The 19,405-nt window shown below is 43.9% G+C and overlaps 2 protein-coding genes across 2 annotated transcripts in view; one reads left to right on the forward strand and one right to left on the reverse strand.

Moving 5' to 3' along the window:
- Nucleotides 1–15,210, reverse strand: part of LOC118413613 — a 46,714-nt gene extending 31,504 nt beyond the window's left edge. Inside the window, 12 exon segments of the mRNA XM_035817139.1 lie at nucleotides 6,644–6,999; nucleotides 7,079–7,208; nucleotides 7,412–7,534; nucleotides 8,175–8,327; nucleotides 8,872–9,090; nucleotides 9,418–10,212; nucleotides 11,401–11,738; nucleotides 11,879–12,008; nucleotides 12,226–12,348; nucleotides 12,470–12,622; nucleotides 13,364–13,582; nucleotides 13,739–15,210. Of these exon segments, the coding sequence (XP_035673032.1) occupies nucleotides 6,644–6,999; nucleotides 7,079–7,208; nucleotides 7,412–7,534; nucleotides 8,175–8,327; nucleotides 8,872–9,090; nucleotides 9,418–10,212; nucleotides 11,401–11,738; nucleotides 11,879–12,008; nucleotides 12,226–12,348; nucleotides 12,470–12,622; nucleotides 13,364–13,582; nucleotides 13,739–14,449 (3,450 nt within the window). The 5' untranslated portion in view covers nucleotides 14,450–15,210.
- Nucleotides 15,211–18,273: 3,063 nt separating this feature from the next.
- Nucleotides 18,274–19,405, forward strand: part of LOC118412849 (adhesion G protein-coupled receptor A3-like) — a 39,288-nt gene continuing 38,156 nt past the window's right edge. Inside the window, exon 1 of the mRNA XM_035815891.1 lies at nucleotides 18,274–19,101. Within this exon, the coding sequence (XP_035671784.1) occupies nucleotides 18,878–19,101 (224 nt within the window). The 5' untranslated portion in view covers nucleotides 18,274–18,877. The remainder of the gene's footprint in view (nucleotides 19,102–19,405) is intronic.

The raw sequence follows: 19,405 nt of genomic DNA on the forward strand, positions 1-19,405 counted from the left end.
TGCTCAGCGCCCATCTCAGGGCGCTGTTTGCGTAAAATAAATGATATCTTTTCGCGAATATCTTTTGTTGTAATATAAAATCTCGACAAGTCAGTGCTAAGGCTTGTCTGCCATTTAAGACGTTGGAGGTGTTTCACAGACATACCTTTATAACATTCCCAGGGCCATATTATTACTTTATGGACGTTCCCTGTAAAGGTTATACATGTAGGAACAGGGGTCAGTTTTACCTAGATTCTGTTAATGATTATTCAAGTCGTCTGTTTGTTCACACAAAAAGCTTGTAACAAGTGGTTGTTCTGTGCTCCAGAGAGACCGTTAGTAAATGTACCCGGTCTGAATACATGCAAACACACCACGGTGAAGTTTGAATTGATTTCTTTCTGTTAAGTTGATTCACTAAGGGACTGTACGATATTTATCAGGGGGGGAGGGCTGGTGCGTTAGGGGGGGAGGGCCATGTTAATTTTTTTTGAGGTGGGGGGAGGGCCATGTTAATTTTTTTTTGATAGGGGGGAGGGCCATGTTAATTTTTTTGAAAGAATTGTTTATACTCTTTTTGTTTTGATATCTTGACATGGCCCTAAAACTGATAAAACTAGGGGGCCCAAACTTACGTAATTTTTTCCTGAGCACAAGAGCTATCTAATGCTTAAAAATCTTGACCATAGCATGTTCAGAACACCGAGATAGCAAAACCGGAAGTTGCACTGCAGTACCAAGGCCACACACCAGGGGGCCCAAAATTGACCTTGACCTTCGTCTTCCCAACCCCTACCTACATACCAAATATCATCGTAGTCCATCAAGAGGTTCTCAAGTTATGATGACCACAAATATGCGGACACACAGACACACACACAAACACACACACAGACACACTCAAAACTATACCTCCATTTTTTCATGGAGGTAATAAGCCTTCTGAATAGCCTAAAATGCAAGAGCTTCCGGGGGGCTTTGCCCCCCTAGGCCCCCCAAAGTGGCGCTGCCCTGGACCAGTGTTCCCGCCAGGCATACGTCATTCCGTCTACAGACTTATTTTTTTCTGGTAAGACGCAATCGGCTCGGCTGAGTTTCCCAAAATATTTAAGTTACAAAAGCGGTGCACGGTAAATACGTGAAGAATCCAAAACTATACACTTTATTTTTTATTTAAAACATTTCTTTTGTTTCAAAAATTGGCAGGATTTTTCCATGGGCTGACGAACTCACTGGCTAGAGCCCTGTTTGGAAGCATCAAAACCCCAAAATTTTCATATAGACATGACTGGACAAAACATAAATTATGCAAATAAGTTCCTCATTACCATATTTGGTATCTGCTTATAGTCCACCTATCATAATTAACATGTGTTACATTTAATGAAGTCCAGTTATTGAAGACAATGGAATTATACAATTTCCTCATTAATTATGCAAATTAAGTCCTCATTTGCATAACATGTATATCGTTATGAACATCTTTGCCTAAGGTACCCGCATGCCTAGTATGATGCCAATCCATCAATCCTTTCTGCAGTTATCCTCTTTAGAATGTCTTGACAAAGACGCCCCTGCAGTTCCGCAATTAAATGTTAGGGGGCTGAAACCTGCCCCACTTTGTCATGACACTGCAAGCTATCTACCAGCCAAATGTCAAGACCATATCACATCCAGGACAAGAGATACATTGAAAAAACTGCCATGATATAATATCCTCATTAATTATGCAAATGTACTCCTATTTTGCATAATTAGTATTTAATCTTGTACAAAATTGTCTAAGGTACCTACATACCAAAAATGATGAAAATCCGTTGTTCCCTTCTTGAGTTATCCTCGTCAGAAGTTTTTGACAAAAATGCCCCTGCTATTCCCAAACTAGACGCTAGGGGGCCCAAACTTACGTATTTTTTTCCTGAGCACAAGAGCTATCTAATACTTAAAAATCTTGACCATAGCATGTTCAGAACACCGAGATAGCAAAACCGGAAGTTGCACTGCAGTACCAAGGCCACACACCAGGGGGCCCAAAATTGACCTTGACCTTCGTCTTCCCAACCCCTACCTACATACCAAATATCATCGTAGTCCATCAAGAGGTTCTCAATTTATGATGACCACAAATATGCGGACACACAGACACACACACAAACACACACACACACAAACACACACACAGACACACTCAAAACTATACCTCCATTTTTTCATGGAGGTAATAATACCCGGGCCAGATCACGGACTGCTGATTCCCCGAGCTTATAGTTATAACGTATTTTTGGGGAGAGGGCGGACGTCGATTACTGAAAAACGGGAGTAAACAAGAGTTCGTAGACCTCATATCTCCATGAAATAGTCTGATTATGTAAATGGCTTCCACATTTGCATAATCTATGCTAAGTAATGTACACCTGTAAGTAACCTACGCTGGTTACAATGTTGGTTGTCTAAGCATTTACCACATCGATAAATTATGGCACTTTTGCATTAATTATGCAAATTAATGACTTATTTGCATATTGGGTATCTGATAATGTTCCACCTGCCCCAAACTACATATATTGCACGTATCTGAGTTCTGTAAAAGAAACACTGCAAATACAGATTTTCCTCATTAAATATGCAAATTAAGTGCCAGTTTGCATAATTTGCATTTCATGATGTACATCTCTGTCTAAGCTACCTACATACCAAATATCATGTAAATTTGTCATTCCCTTCTTCAGTTATCGTCCTTAGAAGATTTTGACAAAAATGCCCCTGCAGTTCCAGAGCAACCTGCTAGGGGAACCAAATATACACCAGATATCCCTTATGTCACAAGCTATCTGCCATCCAAAAAGCAAGACCATAGCACATCCAGTTCAAAAGATCCAAAAAATGAATTTCTGCTGCAGTACCAAGGTCACATACCAGGGGGCCCAAAATTGACCTTGACCTTTGTCTTCCCAACACCTACCCACAAACCAAATATCATCGTAATCCGTCCAGAGGTTCTTGAGTTATGCTCACTACAAAATCCGGACACACAGACACACACACACACACACACACACACACACAGACACACACACAGACACACTCAAAACTATATCTCCATTTTTCATGGAGATAAAAAGGCAACCGGCATCCAATCTCAAGGGCATAATTACCTCCATGAAAAAATGGAGGTATAGTTTTGAGTGTGTCTGTGTGTGTGTCTGTGTGTGTGTGTCTGTGTGTCCGCATATTGTGGTCAGCATAACTTGAGAATCTCTTGATGGACTACGATGATATTTGGTATGTGGGTAGGGGTTGGGAAGACGAAGGTCAAGGTCAATTTTGGGCCCCCTGGTGTGTGACCTTGGTACTGCAGTGCAACTTCCGGTTTTGCTATCTCGGTGTTCTGAAAATGCTATGGTCAAGATTTTTAAGTATTAGATAGCTCTTGTGCTCAGGAAAAAATGACATAAGTTTGGGCCCCCTAGCGTCTAGTTTTGGGATAGCAGGGGCATTTTTGTCAAAAACTTCTGACGAGGATAACTCAAGAAGGGAATAACGGATTTTCATGATTTTTGGTATGTAGGTACCTTAGACAATGTTGTACAAGATTAAATACTAATTATGCAAAATAGGAGTACATTTGCATAATTAATGAGAATATTCTATCATAGCAGTTTTTTCAATGTATCTCTTGTCCCGTACGTGATATGGTCGTGACATTTGGGTGGTAGATAGCTTTTAGCGTCATGACAAAGTGGGGTAAGTTTCAGTCCCCTAACATTCAATTGTGGAACTGCAGGGGCGTTTTTGTCAAGACACTCCAAAGAGGATAACTGCAGAAAGGAATGACGGATTGCCTGCATTTTAGGCATGCAGGTAGCTTAGGCAAAGATGTTCATAATGATATACATGTTATGCAAATGATGACTGAATTTGCATAATTAATGAGGAAATTGTACAGTTCCATTGTTTTCAATAACTGGACCTCAATACATGTAACACATGTTAATTATGATAGGTGGAATATAAGCAGATACCAAATATGGTAATGAGGAACTTATTTGCATAATTTATGTAAAAATTGCAAAACCTCTTTATGATTAATAATGGGAATTTTATAATTGTAACATGTGAACGTTAGTCAATGATTAACAACACCATGCATACATTATGTTAATGTCTTAGTCAATTGCATGAAATTTGTTTGTTTGTTTTTGTTTGAACCTTTATTTATTCATGAAAGCTCAAATCGGCCTGCAGGCCGCTTTTCATTGAGGTCATGAGGTTACGAAAGCTTTAAATTTTCATGGAGGTATGAGGTCGCCGAACTCTAGTTTTCCTATCAAGTTGCAGGAAATTCTGTTTTAGAGGGTTTGAAAATCCAAATTTTCCCGGGGGAGCATGCCCCCAGACCCCTGTCCCGACGCTGTGAAAAATCCTGGCGAGAACACTGGCCGGCGCCCTTGTGCCCTGACGTCTATACATGTTGTATTAAGATTATTTTATCGGTTGTTTTTCTACCTGTTTAATGATGCCTGTCGGGGGGGAGGGTCATGTTGATTTTTTTAGGTGGAGGGGGGGGGGGTCACGTTAATTTTTTTTGAGATGGGGGGGAGGGCCATCAAAAAATTTTTTGATCCGACTTCCAATGCACCAGCCCTCCCCCCCCCCCCCGATAAATATCGTACGGTCCCTAACTTGTTGATTTCTATTGTTTCTGTGCTTCTGTTCTATTAGTGGATTTTTGTCAGAGGCGGCTGCACTGTTTTTCAGTTATGGGGGCGAATATTTGTCATATCACTAAATGGAGGGCCGAAGGCCCGAGGCGTCGCGCCGGAGGCGCGACCCTTCTAGGGGGGTCCGGGGGCATGCACCCCCGGAGAAATTTTAAATCTCTGAAACGCTATTTCCTGCATTTTGAGGGGCAAATTTTGCTGCCAGATTAAGCTAACTTCAATGGCATTTCTATCAAAAATACATGTTAAGTTTTAACTTTAGTTATTGAGGGCGACACCCCCAACATATTTTCACTATCTCGGGCGGCGAAGGTACGAGCCGTTGCAGGGTAGGTTCTGGAAATTTTTAAAATCTAGACCCTCTGAAACGCCATTTCCTGTATTTTGAGGGACAAATTTTGCAGACAGACTAAGGTGAATTTAATTAAACTTCTAGTAGAGAATACGATTTTTGAGGGCGACGACCCACGCACCAACATATTTTGCTCTATGTCGTCGTGAGCCCCGAAGACGCAAGCCGCCGCAAGGGAGTTCTGGAGAAATTTTTAAAATCAGGACACTTTGAATGCCGTTTCCTGCATTTGAGGGGAACATTCAATGCTTGTAAACAAATCTAAAGTTTGATAATGAAATTTCTACTAGAGAAAGGTTGTGGGGGACGACGCTCCGGTAGCATTTTCCCACCATGTCCAGTGCCGAAGGCGCGAATCCTCAGAAGGGAGGTCCTTTGAAATTTTGAAATCTGGACCCTCTGAAACGTCATTTTCTGCATTTTCAGGGCCAAGTTTTGCCAGTAGACTAGAGAGATTTGATGAAATTTCCTTAGTGAAAATATACACAAGAGTTTCAGCTTGATTTTGTGTGTTTCAGCTTATTTCATCGTGGGGGCGACACCCCCACGACCTACTGCCCCCACGGTGCCGCCGCCACTGCTTGTTGTATCCGTTTGTATCCGTTTGTTATGATTGTGCCGGTAGTGGCCTTGAAAAGGTGACCCTGACAAGGGACACCTGTTTCACCATACCATCCACTGTTGTGGAAAAGCACATCAACGAAATACATACCACATAAGGAACATCGTGTGCCTATTTGTCTTACAATCCCTACTTGTGCAATATGTATCTTAATCGAAATTTTAAACAATTGACGATGACTGGGTCACACTCCTTGATGTATGTGTCATGTACTTTACGTTCCACCATGCAAACTTAAACCCACAAATTAAACACTAGAGATAGCAAGACGGATTACAGGACAGAAACGCAAAGATGACTAAAGGTTGAGATGATCATGACATGATGACGTTTTATTCAAGGCAAAAAGAAAGATGTCAAATATAAACTTTAAGCTTGTTTTGGGAAAAGCGAAAGTTTAACAATCTAACAATTATGGACCCCATTCATCTGTTCATATGATTTGATGTCTGTTCTGGTAACTTCTGATTTAGTATCTATTGATTTTGTTAATTTGTACCACTGTCATGTTTATACATACATACATGATATGTTGTACGCGACCAAAATATTGTGTCTTATAAGCCCACTTGGGTTCGGCGTGTAAAAGAACAAGACACGCAAATTAGCTTAAGCACAAGACACGCAAATAAACTTTCATTCATTCATCCATTCATTCATTCATTCATATAAACCTTAGAATGCTACTCGGCACTCCCTGTGTACGAACAGGGTCTGAAGAACTATTTCCACAAAGATACCACTGAGCGCGTGTGCGGTAAACGAAAGTCATGCTACAAGAAACATCTATCTGTGTCTTCTTTCAGCCAGTGATACAGAAAACAATCAGACGATTTGACAAATAATGTTGCGTTACACTGTATCCAGAACAACAACAATTATGCAACAGTAAAGTGCTCAAGCTGCCATTCACGCAAAAAAATAAAAAAAGCAGATCAGTCCACTCATAATGCCCTCACACCCTTACATGTAGACAAGGTTATACATGGCAGTTATGATGAATGCTAGAGCTAAGAGCGCGATGTCAGCATGACTTTTTGCCCCAGCTCCCCTGCAATCTCTCCACATGTCCTGGACCATCCTGGTGACATCTGCCCCCTCAGGGAAGCCGTTATTGGCGATGACGTCCTTGAAGAATCCGGCGGACTCCTTGGGCGTTCGGGGTCGGTTGAGGTCGTTGAAGTCGACATAGTGCAGTCCGAACCGCTCGGTGTAGCCCCGGGCCCACTCGAAGTTGTCCATCAGGGACCAGGCGGTGTAGGCCCGAACCTTCACTCCGTCCAGGTCGATGGCTAGGGTGTTAGACACGCGAAATCGACGTTAACTTTTTGCAACGACGTAAATATATATTTCTATGACAAAATGGTCAGTGATGAATATTGAACAAATATCAGTGCTTACCCTTCAGAACTTCGTCGATGTATGTCATGTAGTAACAGATGCGGCACGTGTCGACCATAAGAGGGGGCGTTACGTCACCGTCAGACCGGCCGTTCTCGGTTACCAGCACCTCCGGATCGCCATAGTTGAGCTGACAAATATTTCAGAAATCATCTTCAGTTTCAGTTTTGTAGAAAATAATGAAATGAAATCATATCCGTAATTTTGGAACAGCGATTTATCTCTATATTTTTCACTATATTGTGCAATGCATTAGTCTATTATGATATGATGATGGTGATCTGAGTTTTGACCAGTAGAAATCATGACATGTACAGATATGTATATTTGCACCTTGATGAAGTTGAGCAGCCTACGGAGTCCCCATGGAACTTCATACAGCCACTCCGACTCAGCCCTGGACCATTCGGGTGCCGTGTACTGCGCGATGTCTCTGTCGTTCGCATACCCTGGTGCCTATGATTATAATAACATAGGTAATGTAATATAGTATTAGACAAAAGGTGCTTTACTAGTGAAGGAGTTTCCTACCTACCAAGATTTTTTTCTATCCGTCAACGCTGTCTTTCTTTCATAAAAGGACATACGCATGCGTCAATCATTGCTCCATCAATGTTGCAAACTCTAAATGACGACGTCTATGAAGAGGACCGCGTGAAATTGGTAAAAAGGGTATTGTGTATTGTGAGTATAGAGGGGTCCTCTTCGAAGAATATTGATAGAAAATGGTCTGAAAAGGTACTTCCCCATTTGAAAACTCCCGGTGTACACCGCAGAACGTAACAACCTATCTGCCAGCAAAATATCAAGACTGTAGCACGTCCAGGACAAAAGATACAAAAACAAAAGATACAAATGTTCTGCTGCAGTACCAAGATCACATACCAGGGGGTCCAAAATCGACCTTAACCTTCGTCTTCTCAGTCCCTGTCCACTTACTAAATATCATTCCAGTTCATCCAGAGGTTCTAACGTTATGTTGATCACAAATACCCGGAACACAACTACAGAGACAGACACACACACACACACACACACGGACACACCCAAAACAATACCTCTATTTTTCATGGAGGTAACTAATTATATAACATACCGCCCCGACGACCACGTTATCCGCTATGATCCGTGTGGTGTAATGGTTCAGTCCGAAGAAGTCGGAGGTTCCTCTGATGTACTCGACTTCTTCTTGAGTGAACTGTGGCAGGCGAGACTCGCGCAAGCCCTCCGCCTGGCTCTTCGCCAGCACCTGTGGTGAATGGAACCTGGTGATCAGACTGTGTTCAGGCCAGTCACGTACACTATCAGCCTGTCACGGTGACTTTTGTTTGTCATTTACACAAAGGAAGAGTTAGATCGAACATACCCATTTACTTTGATAGCTTTCCAAATATCAACCTCAATGCATAACAAAATTTGTTTGTTATAGCGAGTGATTTTGTCATTTTGTCTGCATGATTGAAGCAGCCCATGTTACTGATTAACGTTCAGGTGTTTTTTTTTAATGTTCGTCGGATGTTGTTATGCGAGGTCATTCTAACTTCACCAAGGACTGTAAAGATCCTACATGATAAAAGTACCAAATAATGACTGCGTGTCACGAGCTTTTGGCAGTATGTGCCATTTTTCAGGGCGAAACAAAATGGCTTGTTTGTGGAATAACATACAAGCTAGCAGATGACAGCCTTGGAATCGGTGTCTTATTCAGCCCTCATCTCTGGACCGGGCTATAGTCTAGCAAGACCGGGCCTCGCAGTATTTTTTTTTTCAGAAGAAAACAACGTTCAACTCACGGCCTCCTTCATAACGACGGGATAGTCGCCCCCGACGCTGTAGATGGGGTTGGCGAACCAGCCGAGATAGAACTGCAGATACCGGTCGGTGGCTATGACGTCTGCGTCCAGGTCAGGGTCCCGGGGTTCCGCCCAGTCCGAGTTGAGGGTGATGCCGACCTGCCCACCCTGACTCTGCCTGAAGCCTGTGTCGTAGGTGTGCCACGCATTGGCATGGGCCTTGTGCATGCAAAAAAGGCGTCAACAGCTAACATACAATATCAGGGCCGATAGATAAACTCGGCCGCAGAAAGGTGCCCTCTGGATGTGTTCTTTATACGTGTTCTTCGACGTACAGAAAAGGGGGTGTCATTCCTACCAGTTGAGTCCCCTCTTAAGTGTTTCAAATTTATATGCATGTGAAGGATATCAAAGAAGATATTAAATGAGGCGATATATGAGGCATGTATGGTATGATTGATTTGAATAGAAACCCATTATCGATAGTGCAAACAACAGTTAGTGGTTTTCGTCTAATTGATAACCAAGTCAGAGATGTCTGTATACCTTGAGTATATTGTGCCCGCAGAGGTAAGTGGAGTTTCTCTCGTCCTGTATCCCCGGAGCGTGCTCTCCTGTCCCGTACCCGATGTAGCACACCACCCAGGGCTCGTTAAACGTGATCCAGTACCTCACTCTGTCCCCGAAAGTCTGGAACGCGAAGGTCGCGTAGTCGTTGAAGTGCTTGACGATGCCTTGACTCACCCATCCTCCGTACGTGTCCTGTAGGTTTTGCGGAAGGTCCCAGTGGTAAAGTGTCACCATCGGGGTCACGCCGTTACGCACTAGTTCGTCGATGAGATTATTGTAGTACGCAACTCCAGCTTCATTGGGTCCGCTTGCTAAGGTGCCATCGGGGAAGATACGGGTCCATGACAGAGAGAAGCGGTAGTACTTCAGGCCCAGGTCCGTCATGAGCTGCACGTCTTCTCGGTACTTGTTGTAGCTGTCACAGGCCACGTCTCCGGTGTCCCCACGGTCTACCTTACCAGGTGTGTGGGAGAACCTGTCCCAGATGGACTCACCTTTGCCGTCCGCTTCCCAGCCGCCCTCGATCTGGTAGGACGCCGTGGCCGTGCTCCAGATGAAGCCGTCGGGAAACCTGCCCGGCCTGAACGCATCTCTGCTGTGATCGTACGCGCCATAATTGTACTCAGCACCCCAAACAAGTCCAAGGAGCAAGGACGTGGCAAATAGACCCAGCATTGTACCCGACATCTTTACTAGGACTCGCGTCAGGCCTGCGGTACCAAGATAGCTTTGTAACAACCTAAAAGAGGGCAGGGATACACAGTTTTGTGCCTATGTGCCGCCCCACGACATCGCAGCTGAGGTAATGTCTTTATTTAAACAATAACGTCTGGCTCGTCTCAAAAGATCAAACTAACGAATTCAGCAACGTGTGCTGATTTTCCTTCTAGATTAAAACTTTCGCTACATCATATCTATATTTCCCTTGTACTTGTTATATCCATGATTGTGTGTAATAATAACTTCACAAAAGCCAGAAAATGTCCAAAAAATGTCGTATTAAAGGTGAAGTTGCTTTTTAAACCATGTTCTTGTGCGCTCCCCAATAAAGGTAGAGGGTAGGGGTTAGCGTGGCCTTGGCGTGGGCTGGTTAATGGTTACACCTATCTTTTTTTTGTAACAATATGTTATGTTTTGCTACGTTTGGTATATGTGGTTAAGTGTTCTTATCGGCGTGTAGCATGCCGTAATATCCTTCCACCTGAAGGCGGGCTTGCATTCAAAGAATTAGAAGAAAGAACCTGGACCGACATACGTCTAACTACGACATTCATTTAGAGGTGCATTTCTACTCGTCACGTACACGCGACGATAAAGCACACGCAAGTACACAGCAATAAAAGCCCCTCAATCAGTACATGGCGCGGCCTGTTTGCACAACACTCACATTGCTCCCAACATACTGCTGTGGTCTTCCATTCGAGATTCGCCTCTCTGGATATGGACAGGACTGTATCAAATGGATGTAAGAGGAGATACAACGATCCTTTTTTATTGTTCACCACTTCACAGCATTGTACAATCTTAGTAGCAGTTAGACGTCGTATTAAAATTACACTATGACAACACTTGTAACTAATATTGTGATACATTTAAACTATAAAAACTACATAACGCAGTGGGAAAAAGGAAGATCAAGGATGCTTCAACAATTTTGAATGTCTTTGATATTCTTCTAACTACAAAATGTCCGGAAGAAATAATTAAGACGTATGGCACAGATGTCACCTTAACGTTCCGCTTGCTTTTCACAAGAGCAACGATTGAATAGTCACTGTAGATACATATTACGTACAGTGTACATTATAATCTTGTGACTAATCATAATTACACTCATTCGAACCATAAATTCATCATCTAAACGCAATTACATTTCTAACATTTGTTGGCACGATAGAGTTAAGTCACACACACAGATGCACTCCGCTAAACTATCATGCAAAACTGAGTACAACTCTACACCTTGAAAATAGTAAAGATAATCGCAACCATGACTGACAGACCTAACACCCCTATGTTGGCGCGAGTTGCTGCCGCCCAGCCCGCCGGCCCTCCCCGACACCCCTCCCACCTACTCCGCACCATCGTAGTGACGTCTGCTCCCTCGGGGAACCCGTTATTGGCGATGATGTCGCTGTAGAAACCAGCGGACTCTTTGGGCACTCGAGGCCGGCGCGGGTCGGTAAAGTTGACGTAGTGCAGCCCGAACCGTTCGGTGTAGCCGCGAGACCACTCGAAGTTGTCCATCAGGGACCAGGCGGTGTAGGCTCGAACTTTTACCCCATCTACTTCGATGGCTAGGGCGGTCAATAAACAAAAGTAAGGATTGATAAGTGTACCTAGTGTAGCACGTGACACGTTAGACCAACTATGTACAGGGAAGAGACACACATCTATAACTCATAAACCATATACACGCGTACGAGCGCATGCTTACCTTTGAGAACCTCGTCGATGTAGCCCATGTAGTAGCAGATGCGGTCCGCGTCCTCCATGACGGGCGGCTGTTCGTCATGATCCGACCGCCCGTTCTCCGTGATGAACACGTCAGGATCACCGTAGTTCAACTGCGAGACAACACAACAAATTACTGAAAGAAATATAGCATATATAGAGGCCATGGGGTGTAAAATATGGTAAAATAAAAGTAGGACATTCTATGAAAGACATATCCCTTAATCCAGCTCTGTTCTCGTCTAGCATATGTGTACGTTCTAATTCTACAGTCATGTCCACGAATTCCTGGTTTTGAAATAGTTGACATGAAGTAGTACTTTACTCTACCTTGATGAATTTGAGCAGTCTGCGGAGTCCCCAGGGCACGACATACAGCCACTCGGACGCGGCCCTCGGCCACTCGGGCGCCGTGCTCTCGGACAGATTCCTGTCGTTCGAGTAGCCTGGTGTCTACATGTGTACATAAAGAAGTGCTTTCATTTTTTTTTATACAGAGGCAGAGTGGCAGTCAGTAGTTTGTTAAAATGACATATTTTACACGAAGTTCTGGATATATGGGACGGGTACACACATCTGTAGGGTCCACCCTGTTCTGAATGATCCGTGCCGTGTAGTGGTTGAGACCGAAGAAGTCCCCTGTGCCTTTGATGCGATCTATCTCGGCAGGTGTGAACTGTGGCAGGCGAGACTCCTGAAGACCCTCCGCCAGGCTCTTCTCCCGAATCTGTGGTTCACGGAGACATGAAGGTCATTGCAACTTTTTGTGATCTAAAGACGTTATCGGGCATAGGGCGCAAACTGTATTAAAATTCATAACTACAGGGAAAAGCTATATTTCCTACATCACCTGTAGCTGATGCAGGCAATCCACATTGAAATCTATTGTAGATTATACATGTAGTTGTAAAATCGTCACTCTTCACTGGTTCGTCACTACCTCTTCACCAGTTTTTAAAGGCGTCCCTTTTCATGTGCGAAAAGACAACATTTACTGGCCTTCGTTGCAAACTCCCTCTGTCTGTTTTCTTTTGAATTGCCGTTTTCTGAATTGACATCTTTTCCGAGCCGTAGTTAGATGTCTTAGATCAAACTACTAGTATATTACGAAAGCGAAAACATAAAAGACAACAGTCGGAGGAAGTCTGCAATGAGGAATCGGGATGGTACTATCTACACCGAGTCAATTTGTGTGGACCGCCATGGCCTAATTATCGTCGCTGAACTGAGCGAAGACTTATTTGTGACGTCACCTTCCAAACGCCGTCAACACAACCATAAAATCCTGCAGTAAAATGGCTTCTGGCGTCAGCAGACGTCAAACATGCTATTAGCATACAGAGCAGTGGTGAAGCAAAACACGACGTCTTTCAAACATGCCTGAGTGATGAAATGTCTAATGCGAAAATGAGAGTTCGTTGTTACATTAGAGAGACGGATGTTTGTATGAAACTTGTGCCCAACTCACGATATCCTTCATGGCGGCGGGATAGTCTCCTGCTGCAGAGTAGATGGGGTGCGCGAACCAGCCGATGTAGAACTGTATGTACCGGTCTGCAGCAGCGACATCTGCCGGTGAGTCCGGGTCACGGGGCTCCGGCCAGTCACAGTTCAGAGTTATGCTGATCTGTCCTTGCTGGCTTCGTCGATAAGTGGTATCGTATGTGTGCCACGCCTCCGCGTGAGCCTAGCAGAAATTTGAAATAAAGGATTCTACAGTAAATATCTTGTGATTTGCTGCTGTGTTTATTACATCGTGTGCAAGTAGGAGGGGGCGAAAGAAAATATCCCTAGCATGCAAAAAAGCAGGGAAAACAAAATCCTGAGAAACAGAAATGTGTACCTTTAAGATGGTGTGTCCGCAGAGGTAGGTGGAGTTCCCTGAGTCCTGTATGCCGGGAGCGTTCCCTCCTGTCCCGTACCCAAGAAAACACACCACCCAGGGCTCGTTAAACGTGATCCAGTACGTCACTCTGTCCCCGAAAGTCTGGAACACGAAATCCGCGTAGTCGTTGAAGTGTCGTACGAGCTCCTCGTTCACCCATCCTCCGTACCTGTCCTGTAGGGCCTGCGGGAGGTCCCAGTGGTAAAGTGTCACCATCGGGGTGATGCCGTTCGCGAGCAGTTCGTCGATGACGTTATTGTAGTAGTCGACTCCAGCTTGATTGACACCGCCCGCTACAGTACCGTCGGGAAAGATTCTCGGCCATGACAGAGAGAAGCGGTAGTACTTCAGACCCATGGCCTTCATGAGCTGCACGTCTTCTCGGTACTTGTTGTAGCTGTCACAGGCCACGTCTCCAGTGTCCCCACGGTCTACCTTACCAGGTGTATGGGAGAACCTGTCCCAGATGGACTCACCTTTGCCGTCAACGTTCCAGGCGCCCTCGATCTGGTAGGACGCCGTGGCCGTGCTCCAGATGAAGTCGTCAGGAAACGTACCAGGTCTAAAGTTGTCTCTGGTTCGGTTGTACGCGCCATAGTCGTACACGGCACCGCACGTGAACCCTAGCAATAGCGAAGTGGTGAGTAGGGACAGCATGGTACCTGACATCTTAAGCTGGGTGTTTTTTAGACGGGACAACGCCTACTGCTGGTTCAAAGACCACGACGTCCGACTAAGCGTTCTGAGGGGCAAACTCTAAATATAGGTTATTACAGCAGGGCGTGACCCTTAACCGAGGTCACAACAAAGGCATTCATCATGGGCCGTGTCAGAAATTCAGAACTTTAAAAAATATTTCCTGGTTATGTTTAAAAGTGCTATGCCTAACAACAAGCATAGTTTTGTGAACGTTTGGAACTGTTAAACTTGGATTAGCAGTTCTATGAGAGGCGTAGACAAACGCCAGCGCTCAGGAACTAATAAAAGGCAAGCTTTTGGTAACGTTACGCCCCTTTGCTTACTACGTAGACCATACAAACCTGGTTAATGATTACACAAAGTCTTAGAGCGACAATCTTGCACCTTTCGCCCAATGACATGTTGCGGCAGAATGGTCAATCGTTATTATGGGGGATGTAGTAAAATGGTGGTGTAGCAAGAGGTGGTGTATTAAAAGAAGCCCGTTTCCTCCACAAAGTTTCTCTGAAGGAAGACATATTGCCGTACAAATTGTACAGTTAAAGATATAATTCCTTTTTGTGTACAGACAACGAATGAACGATAGCAAAGAAATATCTTTTGTCTTTAGGATATTCAAGAATGGAGAATTATAACTTCTTTGTCACAGATCCTCAAGGACGTCAGCCGACGTCTTACTGTCGCTACTAGTCTAGCTTTAGGTAACGGGTCCAGGATAACTTGTACGAGAAATGCGTCTGGAATATAAACAACTAGAGTTCGGGGACCTCATACCTCCATGAAATATTTATTGCTTTTTTGTGGATGGTATGTATGTTTATAGTCGGTTGTATTTGAGAGTAATGGTTATATAATATAAATGTTATGGGAAAGTAGTGGTGTATTTATTTAATGACACAGAGATGTCCATTTGATTAGTAATTATCAAAATGTGACACTTAATTGTGTAATGTGCGTTTAAGAGGTCGACGGCATATGGTAGCGTGGTGTTCCTTAAGCTTGATGTTTGGCATTTAAAATGTCTAAGGTTGTCAGCATTATTGAGGTTCGACTATGTGCCTCAGAGCTGTGTGGTGGGAGGAAGTTGGGAAACTCAGAAAGAAGAAGGGATGTGGCCAACTTTAGTCAGATGGTGATTTGATTTTCCACCAATATGTCATAACATCAGCTGTTCACACGGTACAAAAACGAGATCCACACTTTCCTCTGACAGCCCTACACCAACTGTAAGATGAATACTTGGCGCCAACCCCGTCTGCTAAAAAACAAGTACCATTGGCTACGAAAGAGACAACTAACAACTGTCCCTTATCGTAACAAAATCAGAACATCTGTATCGCCCATAAAACTTCTGACACCCAACCCAGATGAGAGGACCTAATGGCATTTTAATCACCATGTCACTCAAATCAGCAGTACAGTATGTGAGACATCAATACCTGTTAAGCATTACCGTTAAATGTACCTCAACTTCTAACAATTATACTTACGCTTCACATCTCCATGATATCCTAAGCAGACATAAATAAAACTAATTATCATATTAAAAAAACTCGGGGTTCCCCAAACAGCTGTCACCTCACCATCTGCTTGGAGCTAAGCCCATTAACAAACACATAAAGCACGATGTCTGTACCAATATATCTCAAATATAGGGGTGATTTCTGATATTATTACATCGATTATAACGACAGATACGGCTCCCAAAATCTCATCGATTCGAGCTTTTATCACACCCCACCAACACAACAAGTATGAAACCAATCCATCCAGCCGTTCTTGAGTAATCATCTACACAGACAGAGACACATAACAGAAAATATAACCTCCATTCCATGACATTTCATGGAGGTAATAAACTTGGTTATAACCTCCTTGGGTATGATGATAGTATGTGCGGCATGAGCTCGAGCGGCAAAAACACATGTGCTTTAAAGGTTCATCTTTCATAAAACATGGTCGCATTACCGAGTGTCCGGTAAGATACTATCAATTTTTGATAATTTCTTTTTGCAGACTGAGCGGCAGCAGGGAAGGCTTACTACTGTATACTAGCATCAGGAGGCCGGTCCAGCACAAAAGGCCTCCAAGTCATTCACCGTCGCTTCCCCGATCCATTGTCATTTCCTGAGGCTGCTTTGACTCCCCCTGGGCCCCGCTTCTCCTCTTCTACCTATCCAGACGGAGAGACCTTTCCCGATCGATATCCACTCTTTACAAATGAGCAACAACATTTCCCACATGATGTGTCAGTATGTGACGACCTTTCGCTTTGAAATATTTTTGTGACCAGTGAAACTTTGTTGTTACAAACATTGCTTGGAGTCAGCAGACGTTACAAACCGATGGACATTGTAAACGATTCGAAGACGTGTGTATAACGGGGGCGTGATATTTACGGATAGCATGGTGTTTTAACAGAATCAACCAGAATTAACAAATCGAAAAATTGGTTTGTGGGATTTCGGGGTTCAAAAAAATTTAATTTTCTCCTAGGGCCATTCTACGTTATCAACGGAAAAAGTTAGTCGGAGGCTTTTGACGATGATATGATGTAACGTATCATTGCGTTGACTTCGGTATCTCTGCTTCTTTGTAGTATACGGAGCCGTTGAACTTGGTAAATGTGACTGACCTGCAGCTTGAATGCAGTTCCATCCACATTCGCTACGCGTCCTTTTGAATCCGTGTCAACGCCCGGACACCCTGCATATACGTCTACACTCCAAACTTTTGGAAGACGGCAAATTGACTGACTTAATAGTAAAATGAACAGAAAAATGTGACATTCTTTGACTATCAGGAAAGAAAAAAAAACATGATCAAGACATTCTTGGCTTCGAGTTTGGGTATTTGTGTTTCACCAGAACAAAACAAAGCAACGTACCGCCATATGACTACAAATGGATCTTGAACTTGTAGAAGAAGTCAGAAATCTAGATGAACCGAAAAGAGTGATGAAAAAACTTTAAAATCAGTTCTCATAAAGCTACAAAGAAGGAAACAAAAAAGACTGAAAGAATGAAAGAAAGAATGAGAACTAATGAGCAGAAAACCGATCGATCGTCTGGTCATCAATATCCAAGCAGATAAAACGAGCGGATTATATTTTTAAAGTTGGTTCGTGCTTCTCTTCCCGATCGCTGCATCTGCTTGGAGATTACCTGTACTTGAGACATGTAGTGGGGACGCACCTCACACTTGCCCGCTTCCGGGTTCGGAGACCATTCAACGACGCCTCCTGTCGGACACCAGCAAAGTGACACAACTGCCTTACAAAGACTGTAAGACATTATAATCCATAGATTTGTCGAGACTAGTACTGCTTACCTGCAACATTGAACCTACATCGACGTATTGACCTTGGTTGTCTCTAACAATAGAAGATTAGACTCTAACAATAGAAGATTAGACAAACAAACAAAACAAAAAACGCATTTATAATACCTCTCCGACAACTCCTGCTGACATTCGAAGGACGAATTCAAAAGGTCATGGATGGCCCTCAATTACATAACTGGTATGGTATAAAAAAATTACCAAGGACGATCTGAAACAAAGTCTAGTGTAAGTCGTGGAAGTTAAGCTGCAAGATTCGGGAGAAGAAAAAAAACAGTGACAAGATGACGAAAAGTACAGACCAGCTACTGGAGAAGTTCATCCCTCATCATCTGCCGTGTTTTGTTCCCCCTAACTCACGAACCCCTAAATGAATGATACCGAGCTTTAGGAGAAAGTTTCGCAAAACCTTTTTTTTTTACAATCAAGTTCAAGATGCTATAAAGTTTAAATTCATGTTCACCCCCTCCGTCTGTCTGAATGGTATGATCCATAGTTTTAGCCAATCGGAGCCGTGGTTTGGTATTTTTCGCGTGACGTCACGAGCCAGCGCGAGGACAGGAGAGTCCGGAGTTCGAGTCCCTGGACAGGACCTGAGCCTGCTGAGAACTCCAGCTTTAGCACAACTTTACCAGCGTCTAGCTGCGGAACTAGTCCTCAGGCTTACAGGAGACGACTTTACGAGAACAAGTCGTCGTCACTTGTTGAATATTTGACTCCCCGGGCTGGTAGCAGTCTCGCTTCGGGAGCGTCGTGGGTGCAAGGCTCGCTGGGATCAGGTCCATGTTGGGCCGAGGTGAGAGCGGGACGTCCAAGCGGAAGACCACGCTCCCTCGTCTATAGCAGACAGGACGCCAACAATCAAGTGTTTTCCTGAGGGTGTGGTATCATACTAACCCCTTACCTTCCCCTGGATTGATGGTTACCTGAGTTAGCTCGCCAAAAAAGTATTCCAAAGACCGTTTGTCCGCTGCGAGTGAAAATCCACGCGGAAAGTTTATGGCATAAACAAGAGAAGTTGCTCCAGCAGGCGTTGTGGTGTCGCGGTCTCGGGCGTCCATGGCTGCGGCAGGAGGGTTGGTGTTGTTCCTGGTGCTGGTGTGGCTCCCGAGCCTGCCAGGCTTGCCCCTCTGCCCGTCAGATATTTGCTCGTGCAGTACCTCGTTCCGGACGGTGAACGGGAGTAAGCAGGCGGACGGCAGGAAGGTGGACTGTTCCCGGCGGGGTCTGGACGGGCCCGCCCGGCTCAACACCACACTCATACCCAGGGACATGACATTCTTGTGAGTATTTATGTTTTGGCTCTGCAGGAAACCTGGAACATAATTATCCCTGCACCCATAATGATTCCAGCTCAAATTTTCTTACTGGCCAGTATTCTCAAGGAGCTTGGTATTCTTGATTCTTTAGACAATATACTTGGACAGGGTAACAGTAACACGCCGAATTTTATTGTCTGTCCCAGAAAGCAAGTTACAACTTACAAGAGACAACAGCCAAACAAACATACTGTATATTCTTTCTGTTGCATCTACTATCAACACTAAATTACTGTCTGTATGTTTAAAGATTAGATCCTTCATTTTG

The sequence above is a fragment of the Branchiostoma floridae genome, chromosome 4, assembly GCF_000003815.2.
Source record: "Branchiostoma floridae strain S238N-H82 chromosome 4, Bfl_VNyyK, whole genome shotgun sequence".
Taxonomy (NCBI): Eukaryota; Metazoa; Chordata; class Leptocardii; order Amphioxiformes; family Branchiostomatidae; genus Branchiostoma; species Branchiostoma floridae.